We start from the raw sequence: 19,184 nt of genomic DNA, 5'->3' as shown, positions 1-19,184 counted from the left end.
TGTGCTATCATCTATCATAGTGTGTGCGTTAGAAATAATGTTTGTGTTACAGTCATTTATCATTGTTCTTTCATTCTCTCATAGAATGCAATAATATATGATCAATAGAGTATTTGAATTGCCATGGATCCAAAGAAACTACAATCCTCAGTACTGCAAGAGAATCCAAAGCAAGAAACGTGTATATCGATATGTATGTATGCATCAGTTGTGCTTTGAGTGAAGAGATAGCAATGGCAGATGAGAAGGTGATGATGGGCAGAGAGCCATTGATTGAGCATGAGAAGACGAAGAGCATCAAGCAGATATTGTTGAAGTCCATTGCGGGAGTTCTCTTGGTCGGCTTTGCTTGCTACCTCTTCCTTGACAGCTTCACCTCATTGACACCAGAGACCGAAATAAGTACTATCTTTGGTTTCTCTAGCTACTTCTTATCACATTGATACTTTATATAGTTATGACATTCAGAGATCAACTGGATCTCTCTGTTCTCAAAAATGATTAACTGTTTTCTTAATAAGTGGATGTCTTTAATTATTTCAGACTCATTGCCGTTAGAGAAAGCAGTGAACGAACAGCATCCAAAGAAAGGTAGCGTGAATCTCTCACAATTCTAATGTTAAAGAGTAGTTCTCTTTATAAATGTTTTAACAACAAATTTATTGTGAATCATCAAATTTCAATGCAGAAGTATGTGACGTTTCAACTGGAGAGTGGATTCCAAACCCTTCAGGACCAATTTACACCAATGCAACCTGCAATCATATACAAAATCATCAGAATTGTATGAAGAATGGAAGGCCTGACACAGGTTACCTTTACTGGAGATGGAAACCAAGTAACTGTGACTTACCTCCCTTTGATCCAGTGAAATTTCTGAATAAAATGCGTGATAAATCATGGGTATTTATCGGCGACTCCATTTTCCGCAATCATTTTCAGTCCTTGACTTGCATGCTCTCTAAGGTATATCAACATTCAATCTTAAAATTCAGTTTCAATGATAATTATATACATACACACACACAAATATATTTCACTATTATCTTGTTAATTAATCCAGGTGGAAGAGCTAGTTGAGACTTATCATGACTCAGCATACCGCTGCCAGACATTGTTCAGTCCAAATTACAACTTCACTCTTGCAGTCATTTGGGCACCATATCTTGTTCAATATGAGTCTATTGACTCAGAAACCTTAAATATTCATCTTGACATCTTGGATAGCAAGTGGTCCAGTGAGTATAACAAGTATGACTATGTGGTGATCTCTGGTGGCCAGTGGTTCTATAGATCAGCAATCATGTATGAGAACAACAAAGCCGTTGGTTGCCATAACTGCCCTTATGAGAATCTCAGGGAACTTGGTGTAGTAGAGCCTTACAGGAAGGCACTCCAGTTGACTCTCAATTTCATGGCCAGAGCTGAGCACAAGCCCTTTGTTATCTTTAGGACATGGACACCAGACCATTTTGAGTATGGAAAGTGGTACAATGGAGGGATCTGCAACAGGACTGAGCCATTTAAGGAAGGGGAAATCAATGGTTATCCTGTAGATCTTGTGATGAGGAACACTGAGGTTGAGGAGTTTGGAAAGGCTGCAGCCATTGGAGAAAGGAATGGGGTGAGAATGGAGCTTCTTGATACTTATCATCTTTCACTGTTGAGACCTGATGGGCATCCAGGTCCTTACAGGACTTACCATCCATTTGATGGTGATAAGAAGAAGAAAGTTCAAAATGATTGCCTTCATTGGTGCCTGCCTGGCCCTATTGACACTTGGAATGAACTATTGATGAAGATGGTCATCAATGGAGATGATCATGACTCTATTTCTGCTTTGTCCTAGAGTATGTAGAAACTTACTGTTTGTTTTGTTTTCCAATTTTGAAATAACTGGAGATGCTCTTCATGATTCCTCTCGGTTCACTTTCTGACTTTCATTCTGGACGTCGACCCTGCAGATTTTAAAACATTAGAGAGAAAGAATACAATAAAAAGGATTGGGTGGGCCCAGGGTGGTTATTATAAATTTTTTTAAATAAAATTTGATAAAGAACTAGTGTACAGGTTGGCCCTAGTTTGTGTCTTTTGCGTGTGGGTCTCTCTCTCTCTCTCGCGTTTGTTCCCCACGACCAGCCCCCGCTTCACTCCCCGCTCCCGGCCTTCGTTTCCCTTCCCCAGCCTCCCGTCCCACCGCTTTACTAGGGCACGGATCGCCCTCGGGTTCGTGTCTCTCTCTCTCTCTCCCCATCTCGCTTTGTGTTCAGTGCTCCGGCCTGCTCCCTTCCCGCTCCCGGCCGCTACCTCCCTCTTGTTTGGCTTTGAAGAGAAACTAGGGCACAAGTCGGTGGTACACAAGAGATAGAGAAGCTAGGGCATGAGATCGATGGTGCACGAGAAGCTAGGGCATGAGATCTGAGCATCTGTCACTACAAGAAAAAATGCTATTTGCGACACATATATTTGCGACACATAAATGTGTCGCAGATTTGCAACACAAATTGCAATCATTTGTGACAAAAAAACAAAAACGTTGCAAATTTAACCAAATTGCGTCGCAAAAAAATGACCATCCAAGAATGTCGTCAATTTTGTCGCAAAAATTTTTGGACTTACCATGTGATGGTTTGCGACATAGATTGCGGCACATTATTTGCAATGATCTATTGGCGTCACAAATTTTGTCGCAAATGTTGGCACCTAACATGCAATTGGTTTGCGACACAAATTGCGACATATTATTTGCAACGATTTGTTAGCGTCACAAAATGTGTCGCAAATTTTGAATCTGTTGGGTTGAACTTATTTTCAATTTTTATATCATTAATTATTTCTTATTATTAATTATTTTTTTCAATGTGATCTTGAGCGTCATGTTCCTTTTAAAAAGGTTAAAAAGAAAGTGTTATGCATGAATTATAACAAAGTCTAGAAATACTTGAAAATTAAAAAAAAAATCACCACATATTTGCATATGCCTCCTTTTCAAATTTCAATTATATAATTTATTTTATTTGTATTTTATTGTATTTTTCGGTTGAGACTTTATATAAAATTTAATTTTTAAAAAATTAAAAAGGTTATATTGGATGGACATCACATCATAAATTCCATTTTAATAAGGGTATTTCTCAAAGCTCTATTCCAAAAAAAAATTTCAATAATAATAATAATTTATTTATTTTTTATCAAAATAGGGGATCCATTAGTGTCTATATGGCACATAAGAAAATAGAAATTTATTTTTAAAAATTATTAAAACTATATTTTGTTATAATTAGGTTCATGTAAAAAAATAATTAAAAAAATAAAAAAAAAATCTTTTGAATTATTTTTTTGTAAAATCTCAATAAAAAATAATATTGAAAAAAAAATGTTGTTAAGGAAATGATATCAAACCAAAAAATTTATAGCCTAGTGGTACTTAACCTTATTGTGGAAAACGATAATGAGTTCAAGACTCATTTGAAAACATAATGGTAATGATTGTAGATTGTGGGTGCATGAATTAGATAATTAATTCCCAACCCATGTTCATACTCTTGATATATATAGTGTTTGTTGTTTTTATGAAAAAAAATTGTCAAATTCTTATTTTGTATTTTTTTAAATAACTTTATTTTATTTTTTTATCCATCAACTATTCGGATTCCACAATTGAGACTACAAATGTAACTCTTTCTATTGGATTTAATTTAATTAAAGGTTAATTATTATTTAATTAATATTTTACATAATTTTAAGAGATTTGTTTAAAATAATATTTTTATTTTTATCTCTATATATCTGAAAATTCGTCTCGTGTATATTTTCAATAAAGCCAAATACCATGTAGAATAAAAATTTTAATATGTAAAAAAATTAATCCGGACATATATATATCTATATATATATATATATATATATATATATATATGAATTTAACGTAAAAATAAATAAATAAATAAACTCATTTGTTTGCTCATTATATGAAATTTTTACACACTACAGGGGTAAATATAAAAATACAAACACCTTATTAACCCCCGCCCCCTAAAAAACAAAAACATAATTTAAAAAAAATGAACAGGGGTGTCATAAACATGCAGGTGCATATAGCATCACTCACTTAATGACTCCTAAAAATTTATTTACTCGGTCGGTCAAACATCAAATGTGACGATTAGAGTATTGTCATATGCACGTTCAAAAGATATTTCCGAAATCAAATAGAGCTAATAAATTTTTTTACCATACAACTATGGAGAAGAACAATATGACATCCTATACACAATATTATATAATATTATCTACACAAAAATTCGATCATGAATCTCTATATTCATTATTTTCATAACATTCCACTATATTTGTAGTGGTGTATATATATATTTATTAACAAAGTGAATAAGCCACATGAGTTATGGGCGTGTACAAAATCGAAAAGTGGATATCCAATCCTACACTCTCAGCTAGGGACACGAGGCACAAATTACAAGCCGAAGCCCATGATAGAGACCTATTATCACCACTTTACTACTATCGGGAGGATTCGACCCATGGTTGGCATTTATTCAAAAAAGCCCCTGAAATTATAAAAAATTTAAGTTTCCCGACATGCCCTAGCCTCGTTCGCGGGCATCCAAGCCTCGTCTGCTCCCCCCTTCCCTCACTCCCATGTACTCCTGCACCCCGCCCCTCTCCTTCTCCAATGGCGTCTCTTCTCCTCCATCTCTTCCTCCTCTTCTCAATCCCCCTCTCCTCTCCTTGCTCCGACCTCTGTGCTGACCTCCAGATCCCCTCCCCTTCCCACCTTAACGCCTCTTGCGGCCCTCCCATCGACGCCTTCCTCCTTTCCTGCCCCCCTAACTCCACCTCGCCTTTCCTTTCCCTCGCCTCCGCTCTCCTCGGTGTCATCGATTTCCGACCGTCAGGTACTCTTCTCCTTGATTACTCCTCGAATTCATCTTCCTCTTCTTGCGATCGCTGATATTCCGATCTTGATGTGTCCGCGGTCTTCTCTCGGAGCTCCTTTTTCGCGATCACTGCCAACAATGTCCTACGCCTCTACGACTGCGAGGATTCGTCTGTCTACAAGACGGGTTGCAAGGAGATCAATGGTGGCCGGTGCGAGCGGAATGGGACTAGCTTTGGGTGTTGCTATCCCTTGTCCGATGGGAGTGTTTGGAAGACTGGGGATGGATTTGGGGTTTTCTCGGAGTTTGGATGTCGAGGGTTTTCGAGCTGGGTTGTTGGCAGGGGACAGGTGGCTCAACGCAGGATTGAGGTTGAGTGGGCAGTGCCAAGAGGTTATTCGGACGAAGAGGTTTGCTCGGTGGGGGCGACGGTGGTCAATGCTACTGCGGTTCCTGGTGGGGTTCGCTGTAGCTGCAACGGCGGGATGGTTGGAGATGGATTCAAACACGGCACTGGCTGCTCCAAATGTAAGTAGACTTCTTCTTTGATGTTATGTTTGCTTGGGATCTTTATCTTTTACATCTATCTTTATGCAAAGTTTTTGGATTTAGAGGTGCACTCTATTTTTTTCCTCTTTTTGATGATTAGTTTTAGATTTTTATTCTGTCATTGTTTCTTGAAAATATTTTGGTTTGTCGTTTCATCATTAGATTTGAGGAAACTATGATTTTTAGTTGAAATTATAGCTCTTAAAGATGTGGATTGGAAAAGGGAATTGCTTTTGTTGTAGCTTTAAGTTCCTATCCTCCGTTGGAGCCTCTTTCGATGCAAATGTTATTGCCAACTTTGGTTTGATTCTCCTGGAGCTTGTTGTTGGCTCAAAATGCGGAGACATGTTGGGAATTGTCTTGCCTAAAATAGAAGACAGGAAGTTCCGTGAGATTGTGGATCCAGGCTTGAATACGCTGAAGTTCTCCCAGTTCAACGTGAACAAATTGAAACAGTGGCATACCTTGCTCTTAAATGCTTATTGAGTAGAGAGAACGAAGTGGTTTGTATTGTTGGAATTGCAAAGGAACTCATGAACATTCTCAATGGATTTCCCGATAGCAGCAGCAGCAGAATGCGGCCTTCATTGGAAGAAACATTCTCAAACTCAAGTCTTCTGCAGATGATTTCAATGTCCCCAGACTCTTTACATGCTCCTTAATGGGTAAAAAAGCAGAATTCCCTCATTTTAAAGATAATGTAATAGAGGTAAGTAAACTTGGTATACATATATATGTTAAAGAGAACTTGGTAAAACACAAAGTACACTTGTTAAAGAGAACTTGGTAAACTTGGTATACATATATATGTAATTCAAAAGCAAGGTTTCACCAAACATCTATAACTATCAATTAGTTATCAAATCACATCATTGTTTGTTTTGGGTTTAATGGCCTTGATGCCTATGAAGGATGAAAAAGATTAGCCATACATGATCATATTGCTTTAACTCACCATGGCCCTATATTAGTACCAATTAGCATTAAATTAAATGCAGGACTATCATATTGCTTTCGTTAAAATGGCAAGTTGTATATGCTTTAAGGATGATAGATAAAATGGTAGTGTTAAACCACTCTGAGATACTTGTCATTTTAGCTTGTACCTGTGTGGAGATTACTTCATCCGTCATGAATTTGATACAATAGAATCACACTTTTAGAAAATTCTATTATATTGACCCATCATGCTTAATTCTTCACTTAACAAAGTGTATCTGCAACACAATGGGACCATGTATCTTATATGAATATGAATAAGGATATTACATTGGCACTGAGTTATGTTAACATCATTGCCTGCAAAATTTCAGAATGTTTTCATGTACCAGGTTATATATGAGTATATATATCATTCTTAGTGATTTCATTGTTATTTTTCAAGTAATTGTCTCTTTGTTCTGTTTTTTTCTCTTGAGGTCCTTGGAGTGCACAATCTCTAGTCCCTGAAAACAATGCGATTGCAATTAACAAGCAGGTTATGCCGCATACTAGAACCCATATCATATATTCCGTGTTGAAAAATAAATCAATACTTTTTGAAATTCTTTAAACCCCCATATAAATATTATGGGGCATTTCTTGTTTAGGAAGGATGCATCATATCAGCCACTGGCGATGCATGCGCTTACTGCTGGGATGTGGTATGTATATTTTTGAGGTAAATATATTATATTATTAATGATATATTGAAGTATTGAACAAATTGCTTATACCAAGTGCATCACCACAACATGATTGTAAGCTATTCCCCTCATTTCTTTTATTTTATGTAGCTTTGGAACTCACTCAATAATCATATTGCTGTTGCAGGAGACTGGAAAGAGAAAAATGGTCTTTAGGGGTCATTCAGACTATATGCATTGTGTAGTTGCTCGTGAATCAAGTAATCAGGTTATTCTTGTTTTCCAAAATTTTTTTTCCTATAATGAAGTTTTGTCTAATATTGAAGTAATTATCTTTGGAATTTCATTTCCATGTAGCCATTTTTCAAGAGCAATCACATGATTCAAGTTTTGATGTACCTGGCATGTTATCTGCCACTTGATCTTTCCTAATGGACTCTGCATGCCCTCATTTTTCTCCTGAGGCACTATTCAGCAATTTGATTGATCTTTTTGCAATCAATATGTTCATCAATCTTCCTTTTCTCAAACATGATCATTTTCTTCTACTCACATTTTTTGTGGTCACCCTTGTGCTCTAACAAAATTCTCTTGTCGATCAATCTTCCATTTCTAAACATGAATAGTTTTTACACATGAATCTTGCCCACAATATTTTTGAGGAAACGACCTTTATGCAATTATCTTGTTTTAGTTGGTTGATCTCAATTTATTGCAATCGCCCATATTGTTGTCCATCTGTTATAATCCTTGGAACTTCAATACTTATATTAGAGTGCCTTAGAACCTTTTGGATAAGCAATGAGGAAAGGGATCCATTTAGTTATTAACTAAGTATTCAATTATTATCTTTTCTTGGTGTCATTGCTAAATTGTTCTTATTGTCATGCATTGTCTTTTAGGTTATCACTGGTTCAGAGGATGGATCAGCACGGATATGGGGGAAGCGTGCAAACCTCTTCAAAATTATCTATCAAATGACACGGATCTGCTTTCTGTAACTTAATTTTTCATTTCATTGCCATTCTATCTATTATTATCCAGCATTTTGTGGAATTTAAGTAGCGCCTCTGTTGTTAGATCTATATCCTTTTGGCCTGCTTATAATTTATAAAATGTGAATGTTCAATGGACCATCCATTTTTTAATTGTGATTTTTATTTTTAGATTATAGGAATGGATTATGCATCCAAGTTATAAATCCAGAAAAGGGCCATAAGCTGAAGGAAACTTCATGGGTCAGTTGTCTGGCGATTGATGCAAGGGAGATCTGGCTGGTAAAGTTCTTTTTTCAGTTCCCTGATATTTCTTTACTAATGACGTATGCTTACTACTGTTTTTCTTGTTGGTTCTAATACTCCTATGTAGTAACAATTTAGCATTTTTATCAGTGTTAAGGATCAAAGACCAAGAAATATAGTTTCTCTTCAAAAGAATGTTTGCAGCGGCTCAAAGTTATTATTGTTGCATAGTTTTAATAATATAATGGAATATGGTTTACTAAATCTGAAAAGAGAATGAAAGCATGACTTTCTTAATTCAGGCTTGCGGCACTGGAAGGGACCTGTCAGTTTGGAGTCTTCTCTCTTGTGAGTGTATTTTTAATATTGAGAGCCATGCCCCAGTGCAAGATGTATCATTTGATGGTAACCAAGTTAAATGGATGTGGTTATCCTGCACCTGAAGGACTGTCTTCCTTCATATTTTTACTTTTGTGTTGTATGCATTTGGACCTAATTCATGTTCAGAAAATGGAGAAAATTTTCGCATGTATAGAGTTCATCCCCATTATCAGTTATTTACCAGTTCTATTTCAAGGAAGGTTTTTCAAAGTTTTTTTTATTTCTCATTGGCTTATGTCTTGTTTTCAGCATATCCTCGCAGTTGGTTCTGAACCAATTCTGAGATGGTACAGCATAAATGGGAAGGCTCTATCAAAAATTCAATGCGCTCCGCAGTCAGCATTTTCCGTTTCCTTTCACTCCTCCGGGGTAGGTTCAACTTTCAATCTTCCTTCAATTCTGCTTTGAGTAAGCATATAATTTGGAACATATCATGCATTAAACTTGGAATACGAGTTTTGCTTGATTAAATATAACCCATCTAAATCTCATATATCCCAAAAGATCAATCAGACAATTGAGCAAATGTACATGAATTTTTCTTTCATTTCTTTTCCAGATTACAGCAGTCGGTGGCTGCGGAGGCTTAGTAGATGTCGTGTTGGAATTCGGGAGCCATCTGTGTGTGTTTTGCTGCCGTGGTTTAGATAAAGATATATTTACTTAATTGAAACTTTGCTTGTTACTGGACTTATGGGTTGCCCTTCATTCTCATTGATGATCTACATGATCAGGCGGAGTTGGGGCTTTGTTCATGAATCTCATGTTGTTTGTTGTTCCTGATGATGTTGTTAACCTCTTTTATGAATCAATCAGTCAATGAATCAATTATATTATTAAGTGTCACCAAATGTATTCTTCACAGCCTGAGTTTGAAATTTGTTTATTGTTCAGGATTGTAAATTAGGTTTTAAAACAGGTTTGTGATAATAGTTAAAAAATTATTATAAATAATAATGGTTATGAATAATTAATTTGCGACATAATTTGCGACAATAAAATTGTGTCGCATTTTGTTGCAAAACATTGCACACGTTTGCAACACAATTTGCGACACAAAAAGTTTTGCGACAAATAAAACGAGTCACAAAATTTGTTGCAAAAAGACTCAATATTTGCAACACAATTTGCGACGTGTAAAATTTTGTGACAATTAAAATAAGTCGCAAAGAATGTTGCAAAAAATCTCAAATAATTGCAACATTTATTGCGACATAGAAATTGTGTCCCAATAAATTATTGCATATCGTTGCAAATTGAATAGCAAATATTGTTTCAGAAAATTCATGAATTGCGATGAAATTTGCAACGTTTTTATTTTGCGTCGCAAATTCTGCGACACAGTCTTCAAAAATGTCGCAAATATTTGCGACATCTGAAACGCGACACATTTTATTGTGTTGCAGATTATGTTGCAAATTACGATCTGCGACACATTTTTTATTTTTTGTGTCGCAAAAATGTGTCGCAAATTGCGTTTTTTGTTGTAGTGTGTTTTGATTCTATATACATTAAGCATGAATCATTTTGTTGCATCGTGTATTTCTTTCTGTCGATGTGGCTGGTTTGTGTAATTGCTACGCTCTATATAGCATTACTCTTACTCTTTAGCAATGATGTTCTTGTGGCCATGATGATTTGCCCTATAAAAAGTATAGAGATTGGGTGGTGTGGCAACTTTAGTTGCAACCCTTGATTCATGTTTATCCATGCGAAAAAATAGATGGGCAAGATCTGAGCCTTTGATGAATTCTAGAGCATTATCCTATTGGTTTGGTGAATTCTAACTTGATTTCAAAGTTTGACATTAGTGCATCAATGAATGAAAAAAACCACAGGAACTCTCCGCTCATTGGAAGAAATCACTAATTTTCCATTTGTAATGATACATAAAAGGATCCAATTGATGCGCTTACAATTAAGCAGAAGGTATTCTGATGCAATTTTATATTAATTATTGCTGCCAAAATTTTGTCACCTACAATCACTGCAGTTTTTATTCTGTCTTGATGCTTGATCTCATCTCTCTGAACTAGTGACTGCATTTCTCTACTTATTGTTGATTCTCATTTATTCCTGACAACATTGGCTGATTGTTGAAATGCTTTAGTTGAGCTTGTTTTGTCCTATATACTACCGTGGCTCTGGATTGCTAAGTAAGATATAATTAAAAACCTACTTAATTAAATTTCTATGCCTTAATTTAAAACTATGTAATTAAGTACATGACATGGTTTGTGTGGTTTGTTTTGTCTTTAAGTGTGCTTTGATTTAAATCTCATGGTAATTAATATCATTTGAAAGACTTTACCTTTAATTCAGATTTGATGAAGTTCTAGTCAAAGGTTAAGTATGAGTTTTGTTCATTAATTACCACATAATATATATATATATATATCTCACACAGGTATAAGCAGCTAGCTAGCTAGCCTTTGTGGATATTAAACCTCAATAGTTACTTAGTAAGATGATCATCATAATATACATATGTACGTGCTGCAAGATCTCTTAATATATTCCTAGACAAGTTTTGTTTTTAGCTGATCATAATTAATTAACACCTTATGTTTATTTGTTTCATATTTGATTTTTGGTATTTAGTGCAATTGTAGCCACTTTATTTGCTTCTCAACTTCAATGTGACCACAACTTCAATGTGGTACTTAATTAACACTTTTATTTGCTTCTCAACTTCAATGTGACCACAAATGTAGCCACAAATGTAGCACGAGGTTTGGACATTAATGATGTTCAATTAATTATCCAAGTGAGGTTTGATGACTAATTAATTATGAATTCATATTCAGGCAATAGTGGAGTTGCTATCCTACACTATGAACCAAAATTTAAGCACTGCATAACCAGAATAGAGAGAGAATCTGGTGTGAAGTTTGAGCATATTTCTGCACCCCAGCCTGCTGACATTGCTGAATCAGCTGGTTTTGAAGCTGCTGAAGCTATCACAACTATCTTTGATATCAATTCAGTGTGATCCCTGTGTTCCTGTGTTCAAGCATATTCAGGCAATATTTGCCTTTGCTTTATTAACAATGCAGTGTGATTCCTGTGTTCCGGTCCCAAGCAGAACAACTCTTAAATTCCTCTGGTTTGCCAGTGGTTGATCATCTTGCGAGTAAATTTTTTGGGAGGTACCCAAACTTTGACCTTGTATCTTTTTGGTATCCCAACTTTGATTTAGATCAAAACGGTTACCAAGCTATGATTCTCTTTCACCGGCAGCCACCCAAACAATTCCGGCCCAAATGTGCTGATGTGGAGGCCGGTTTTTACACACTCGACCTTTGAAATCCAAGTGTATGCCACGTCAGGACACTGTAATTCCACGTCAGCCGATGGAGAGAGTCACGGGTCGAACAATGCTCGCCACGCGTCAGCAAAGCCCCTTTCTCCTCTTTCGTCTTGAGAATGAAAGAAACAGACAGTCTTGAGAATGAAAGAAGGAGGCAGATCCTCATTGCTTGGTTTTCGAAAAACAAGAAGAGTCTTTGAAGAAGAGGTGACGGTGTTCGCCTTTAGTCATAAGCGAGGAAGAGAAGCTTGTGGTCGCATGCAAGTGGTCGCGATTGAGCGAAAGAAAGCTCGCTGGTGAAGATGTACATTAGCGGGAGGTACGGCCCGAAGGAGAAGAAGCCCCGACTCACAGTAAGTGCTCTTCTTTGAAATCGAAGTCATTCGCAACTATTTGGGTCATGTGAAGTTTGAAATGGAAGATGAATCGAAGGTAGGGGTTTGTAGGGTTTTGTAGGGTTTGTAGGGTTTCGAGGGTTTTAGTCTTTACTCGTTTGTTGCATGGCTGGTAGATATTATAGTTTTAGTAATTAATTATAACTTGTTTGGATGCAATTGTAGCAGCTTTATTATGAGTAGTGTTTGCAGGGCTTGCATTTTTTTTTTCCACATGAGTAGTGTTTGCCTGGGACCCTATGAGTCTCCATTTAATTTTTAAGTTAATGTGTTTCTGATTTCTCTTATCATTATTCTTATTAAATCAGTAGATATTGCACTTGTTTTGATTGCACTTGTATCTTTCATAAAAATATTACGCTTCTATTTTTACTCTTGTGCGAGTGTCTCCCATTTAATTTGGTCCCCCATTTAATTTGTCGGTTCACATGCAACTAATAGCTCTTATCATTCTTATTAAATTAGTAGATATTGCCCTTGTTTGAATGCACTTGTATCTTTCTTAAAAATATTTTTGCTTCTATCTCATGTGTAGTGTCTCCCATTTAATTTTGTGAGTTCACGGTAGCTCTTATCATTCTTATTAAATCAATAGATGCTTAATTTTGCAATGTTATCGAGATAACTCCCGTTAATCTAGTTAACTTGCTTGATATGTAATTTCCTTGTGTACTTATTAATTGAACCGATTTGGATGGTTTTTATTTATTGTGTAATTTTTTTATATCCTCGCCATGAATGTTAAGGAACTTGTTTGTTTTGGTTTGAATATTGGCTTGAAGAAAACCCTGATGGAGTACATATGTATCTTTCTTGATATTTTTGAACCAAGGTTTATAGTTCAAACAAGAGTCACGGTTCGACTTGCTATTGAGATAGAGGCCTGGCCTGGTTCAGTAACTTCATCTCCTTAGTACAGAGAACATTGCACTTGACTCTGGAGAACACGAACCAAAGTTCAGTACAAGAAAACCCCTTCAATACTTTTAGACATATGTGTGGATTGAATGATTTTATTTATATTGAATGAACTTGATTTAGTTAAACTTAATTTGTAACTGCATGATTAATTTGCCAGTAATATAGATTACATGAGTTTATTTTGTTAAATATATATGTCCTGCCACCAATGTTAGTCTGCTATTTTTTATTCTTATGGATGGGCAAGTTAGTGTGGATGTTCTTGCCCATTGCTTTGTTTTGTCTATGAGGCAGGCACTAGTATGTGATTTTAATTATACATGTACAGATCTCTGCATCACCAATATAGGTTGTACTATTTGCTTGGTTTGAATATATTGATTGAACTTGATTTAATTGAATTTGATTTGTAATGGCAGTTTTTAATTTGTCAGTAATATAGATTGAATGCTTTATCTTGTTAAATATATATGTCCTGCCACCAATGTCAATTTTCCAGCTTTTTATTCTTATGGATGGAGAAGTTATTTTATGTGGATGTTCTTCCCCATTGATTTGTTTTTTCTATGAGGCAGGCACTAGTACCCTGCTTGATATTTTGAACTAAGGTTTATAGTTCAAATAAGAGTCACGGTTCGACTTGCTATTGAGATAGAGGCCTGGCCTGGTTCAGTAACTTCTTCTCCTTAGTACAGAGAACATTGCACTTGACTCTGGAGAACACGAACCAAAGTTCAGTACAAGAAAACCCCTTCAATACTTAGATCTAGAGTTAAAATATGTGCAAAATAAGATTTTGTCTATCAGCTTTAACCTCTCTTAATTAATCATGTAAGGAGTGTTCTTTCTCTTGTAAGACTTTTGATTTGGGTTTGCCATGTGACTGTAATTATTGCTATCTGTTTTAATTAATTGATTGAAGTAATTATACAAGTTAATCTGTATGTGATTTATTAATAGTGCCAGATGCTGAGTTATTCAGTATAAGGTTGCATTACAAGTTGGATGAAATAGAGGGCATCACTGGATACATAGACTATTGTTGTTCTGACCAAATTTCCAAACTAGAGTTAATAAGTATGGCCAAGGAATTTTTCTTAGACATTGAAGGGTCTACATTTTGGTGGTTAGATACAAGAAGTGGTGAGAAAGGGTATAAGGAGATCAAAACTGATTTAGATGCCCTAACAATGTCAATGTCTGTTGGGTGTAGTAAAGAGGTGTATGTTTGCATTAATCTTCCCAGTAGGCCATCAGATCATGGTATTGGTGTGGATGTTTGCAATGATGAAGATGTGGGAGTAGGTGAAAATATTGGGCCTGCACTATTAAAATATGGAGCAGAGGAAGAAGAGGAGGCTGTAGATGATGCAGACTTGGAAGAAATTGTAGTCATGGGTACTGGAATGGGGAGAAAGGTTGATGAGGATGGTGATTTCCAAGATTCAGACTATAGTTTTAGTGAGGAATCAGAGGATGAAGTCAAAGTCAATCCTGGTAAATGTAATGCAGATGGTGATTTAGATGGTAAAGCTACACATGATGGAAATGATGATGATGCAGAATCTGACTATGTTGGTTCAGAGGAGTTACAATCCTGTTCTTCCACAGATGAAGAGGGACAACTCCCACCCAGACCTAGGTATTCTGAATTTAATGGAGAAGTTGACATGAAGAACCCACACTTCAAAATTGGAATGAAATTTAGAGATTTTAAACAGTTTAAAGAGGCTGTGAAAACCTATGGGATTAAGAATAGGTATGTGATGAATTTCAGGCCTAACACCAAGAAGAAATGCAAAGCTTTTTGCAAGAAAGGGTGTCCTTTCTACTTATGGGCCTCACCAATGGTGACAGACCAAAGCACAGTGCAAATAAAGTCTGGAGTGCTAGAGCATGAATGTGCTAGAGATCATCATAACAGACATGTTAGTGCAGAGTGGATAGCAAAGAATTACCTTGAACAATTTAGGGCAGACCCCAGTTGGAGAGTTGCTGGCATTGTGCAGGCTGTGAAAACTAATCAAGAAGTAGACATCAGCCGATTGAAAGCCTACAGAGCCAAGTGTATTGCTCAAAGGTGCTCTAAATCGAAATTGTAGTAATTTTTTTTTTATATTTCTGCATACAAGTTGGATGAACTAAATCTAAACTTCTACCATGTTTTCTAAAATGATGTAAGGATCATAGATGGTTTCTACAAATTCTTGCTCAAGACCTCATGATCAATAACAGCCACCAATGGGCCTTCATGACTGATAGGCAAAAGGTAAATTCTTTTTTATATGTCAACTTGCAATTTAATGATTTTAAACTATATATATGGAGAATTGGATGCTTTGTCCTGGTTTTGGTTTTGTTTCTATTTAAATGTATCTCAAAAACTTGCAAGTTCTGTTTGCAAGTTCTTTTTTTTTTATGGATGCTCTGTCCTTCTGTGCATATTTAACTTGTTATGTGTGCTTGAAGCTTCTTATTTTTTTTTTCACTACAACTACATTTAACTTGTTCTATATGTGTGTTTGCATCTTCTGATTTTTTTATTTTTATTTTTTCCCATTGTTGTCCTGTATGTGGGTGATTGAATGACCTTACATCACTTATCTTGGCCAAACAATAGGGGTTGATACTGCAATAGCTGAATTATTTCCTATGTGTGAGCATAGATATTGTGTTAGGCACATCCACACCAACTTCAAGAAGACATTTAGAGGCAAAAGCACTTAAGGACCAGCTTTTGGTCATGTGCTAGGGAGCAACTTACACCTACTGCATTTAACGAGCACTAGAGGGTCTAAAACAAATGAATTTGGGAGCATTTGAGTACATGGAAAAAATTGAAGCAAAGCATTGGAGTAGATCACAATTCGAGAGTAGGTTCAAATGTGATATTCTGTTGAACAACTTGTGTGAAGTTTTTAATAGTTGCATCTTAGAAGCTAGGACCAAGGGAATTATAACAATGAATGAGACAATGAGGACACAATTGATGAAGAGAATTCAGAAAATGAGAGATGCAATGCAAAAAGTGACAACCCTACACTGCCCCAGAATTGTAAAGAAACTTGAGAAATCCAAAGAATTAAGCTGGTTCCACAGCACTACATGGTCAGGTGGAGATAAATACCAAGTGGTAGGCCCAGATGGACAATTTGTTGTGAATAAGACTGAATGCACATGCTCCTGTAGGAAATGGCAGCTTAGTGGTATCCCTTGTAGCCATTCAGTGTCAGCCATGTACTATAATAAGGAAAAGCCCGAAAATTACCTTGACTCATGTTATTTAGTAAGCACTTTCATGGAAACATATAGTCACATCTTGAGTCCCACCCATGATAGAGATTCATGGCCCTAAGAGTGACCAAGGTCCAATCATCCCACCACAGGCGATGAAACAATAGGAAGGGCAGGAAAACCAGGATGAGGAGGAAAGATCTGGGTGAAACTAGTGGGTTCAACAATGGAAAGGTAAGCAAAAAAGGGGTGAAGATGAGATGTGGCATATGTGGTGCAGTGGGGCATAACAAAAGATTCCATGGAATGCAGAAGGTATGCACATTTGGTTTTTGGTGTTAGCTATATATGTCTGATAATAGTTCATGGTGAATTTAATTTAATTATATGCTCATGCCTACTAGGGAAACAAAGGTAGCCCAGCACTCTACCCACTTGTTGAAGGGACTGCAGCAAACAAACAACCATCACACCATCAGGGTGTACGGTATTTACTTCACACATTCGATTTTTTTAGTTTAGAGTTTGTTCATGTCAATAACTTATTCGACTTCTTTCCTTACCAAAAATATACTGGACCATTCCCCGAACAAAGTGATATGAATTTCTCTCGATCAAATGACTTAAGGATGTCATCTCAGCAGTGAGGATTGATACTAATAAATTTTTAGTGATTGCATCATTCCCTTTAACAAAATTCTGTTGGATAATCATAACACATATTGAATTCACTTGTGTAGTCAAAGGTCTTCAATTATGTTAGATAAGCAAAAACAAAATGACTCGAATTTACTTGTATTTTTAGACTTTCATTGCTATTACAAATCTCGCGAAATCATCATCCATCGGACTGAGCAATGTTCCTGTGGGGAAGTCTCAAGTGAAATATAGGGATGGCAAAAGACCAGGCAATGCTGACAAAAAGAGGAAAGTTTGGGTGCCACCAGGAGCTGCAACCCCTGCTGGTGCATCAGATGTTTACAAGAAAGGCCTTTGAGTAACATAGATGCTTGCGACTCCTTTTATTTTTATTTTTTTTGTTTCCTGAAGTATAACTTCAAGATGAAATTTCAGTGTCATCATTTTTTGTAAAGCATTGTCATGCAATGCCTATGTATACACGACACTGTCTTTTTGTAAAGCACTAACATCCAGTGCCTATTTTTGTAAAGCATTGACCATCAGTGTATTAACTTACAGAAATTCTAGTGAAGTAGTGATTGTAGTATCAATTTTAACAAAGTTGGGTATATAAACTTCCTTTTTGCAATTTTTACACAGGTTTTATGAACCATCTTTTTTCCACTGAGTTTGCAGTTTCACTAAGTGTCTCATTGCTTTTGCAGTTTCACTCCATTAAATATATATGTGGAGCATCTTTCACAAAATTTTACTCATTGCTTTACCAGAAAACATTCAATAGATGTATTGATTTAAATTCAATACTTTGTGAAACTCCAATTTGAGTGTTTCAATTTAATCAAAGTAGAATTGCAGATGTTTCACAAACTCTAAACATCAAGATAATATAGCCAAAAAAGAAAAAAACTCTGCAAGACAACAACCACATCTACAGATTATATAAACTGCAGATTATATAAACTTCCTTTTTGCAATTCTACTTTGCAAAAAGGAAGTTTCACTTGTTTATCTTAGTAACACACTCTCTGCAGATTATATAAACTTCCTTTTTGTAATTTTTACACATGTTTTATGAACCATCTTTTTTCCACTGAGTTTGCAGTTTCACTAAGTGTCTCATTGCTTTTGCAGTTTCACTCCATTAAATATATATGTGGAGCATCTTTCACAAAATTTGACTCATTGCTTTACCAGAGAACATTCAATAGATGTATTGATTTAAATTCAATACTTTGTGAAACTCCAATTTGAGTGTTTCAATTTAATCAAAGTAGAACTGCAGATGTTTCACAAACTCTAAACATTAAGATAATATAGCCGAAAAAGAAAAAAACTCTGCAAGACAACAACCACATCTACAACATCAACAACTGAACAAATAATCCTTGATGCACATCCCCGCAAACCCATCATCAAAATTACACAAAAAAAAATAAATACAAAATATAATCCCTCAAGGCACCAAAACAACATAATGAACAAATAACAAATCCACCAACTAATCCCTTTGTCTCCTCTGCCAGCAATCCCTCGTCGGCGACTTTAAGGACAAATCCATCTTGTTGCGGACCACTCTTGCTCATCAGGAAGGAGATCGCAACCTTGCTCAACCTACATAACATGGACAACGCTAGCGCATCACTCTTTCCCTTGTCGTGGTTGTCCACCATCTCCGGCCACTCTTCTCACCCTATCTCTGTGACAATGACGAAGAGGAAGAGAAATAGAGAAAAGCATTTAGATTTAATTTGTGCTGAACTGGCAATTTGGGTGATGTGGTCTAATGTGGTAGATTGACGTAGGGCGATACACTTGGATTTCAAAGGCTGAGTGTGTAAAAACCGGCCTCCACATCAGCACATTTGGGCCGGAATTGTTTGGGTGGCTCGCCGGTGAAAGAGAATCATAGCTTGGTAAACCGCTTTTGATCTAAATCAAAGTTGGGATACCGAAAAAGATACAAGGTCAAAGTTTGGGTACCTCCCAAA

General features: G+C 36.2%; 2 protein-coding genes and 1 pseudogene across 3 annotated transcripts; all 3 read left to right on the top strand.

Moving 5' to 3' along the window:
* Positions 1-233: 233 nt before the first annotated feature.
* LOC120258676 (protein trichome birefringence-like 26) lies at positions 234-1,928 on the top strand. Its single transcript, XM_039266125.1, has 4 exons — positions 234-402; positions 544-591; positions 689-966; positions 1,064-1,928. Exons 1-4 carry the CDS (start codon positions 234-236, stop codon positions 1,847-1,849), a joined length of 1,281 nt encoding a protein of 426 aa, XP_039122059.1. The 3' UTR covers positions 1,850-1,928.
* Positions 1,929-4,615: 2,687 nt separating this feature from the next.
* On the top strand, positions 4,616-8,341 carry LOC120257832 (annotated as a pseudogene).
* A 238-nt stretch (positions 8,342-8,579) lies between these two features.
* Positions 8,580-9,534, top strand: LOC120257833 (THO complex subunit 6-like). Of its 2 annotated transcripts, none has more exons than XM_039265115.1 (3): positions 8,580-8,718; positions 8,944-9,063; positions 9,254-9,534. In XM_039265115.1, the coding sequence occupies exons 1-3, from the start codon at positions 8,689-8,691 to the stop codon at positions 9,359-9,361; spliced, it is 258 nt and encodes an 85-aa protein (XP_039121049.1). In that variant the 5' UTR covers positions 8,580-8,688; the 3' UTR covers positions 9,362-9,534. The 2 variants fall into 2 exon arrangements, 1 of the variants encoding a protein (XP_039121049.1); XR_005535910.1 differs by having other exon boundaries at positions 8,591-8,661.
* The last annotated feature ends 9,650 nt before the right edge of the window (positions 9,535-19,184 follow it).

The sequence above is a fragment of the Dioscorea cayenensis genome, chromosome 4, assembly GCF_009730915.1.
Source record: "Dioscorea cayenensis subsp. rotundata cultivar TDr96_F1 chromosome 4, TDr96_F1_v2_PseudoChromosome.rev07_lg8_w22 25.fasta, whole genome shotgun sequence".
NCBI lineage: Eukaryota > Viridiplantae > Streptophyta > Magnoliopsida > Dioscoreales > Dioscoreaceae > Dioscorea > Dioscorea cayenensis.
The sequence above is the reverse complement of the archived record's forward strand: the minus strand, read 5'-3'. Positions and strand labels throughout refer to the sequence as shown.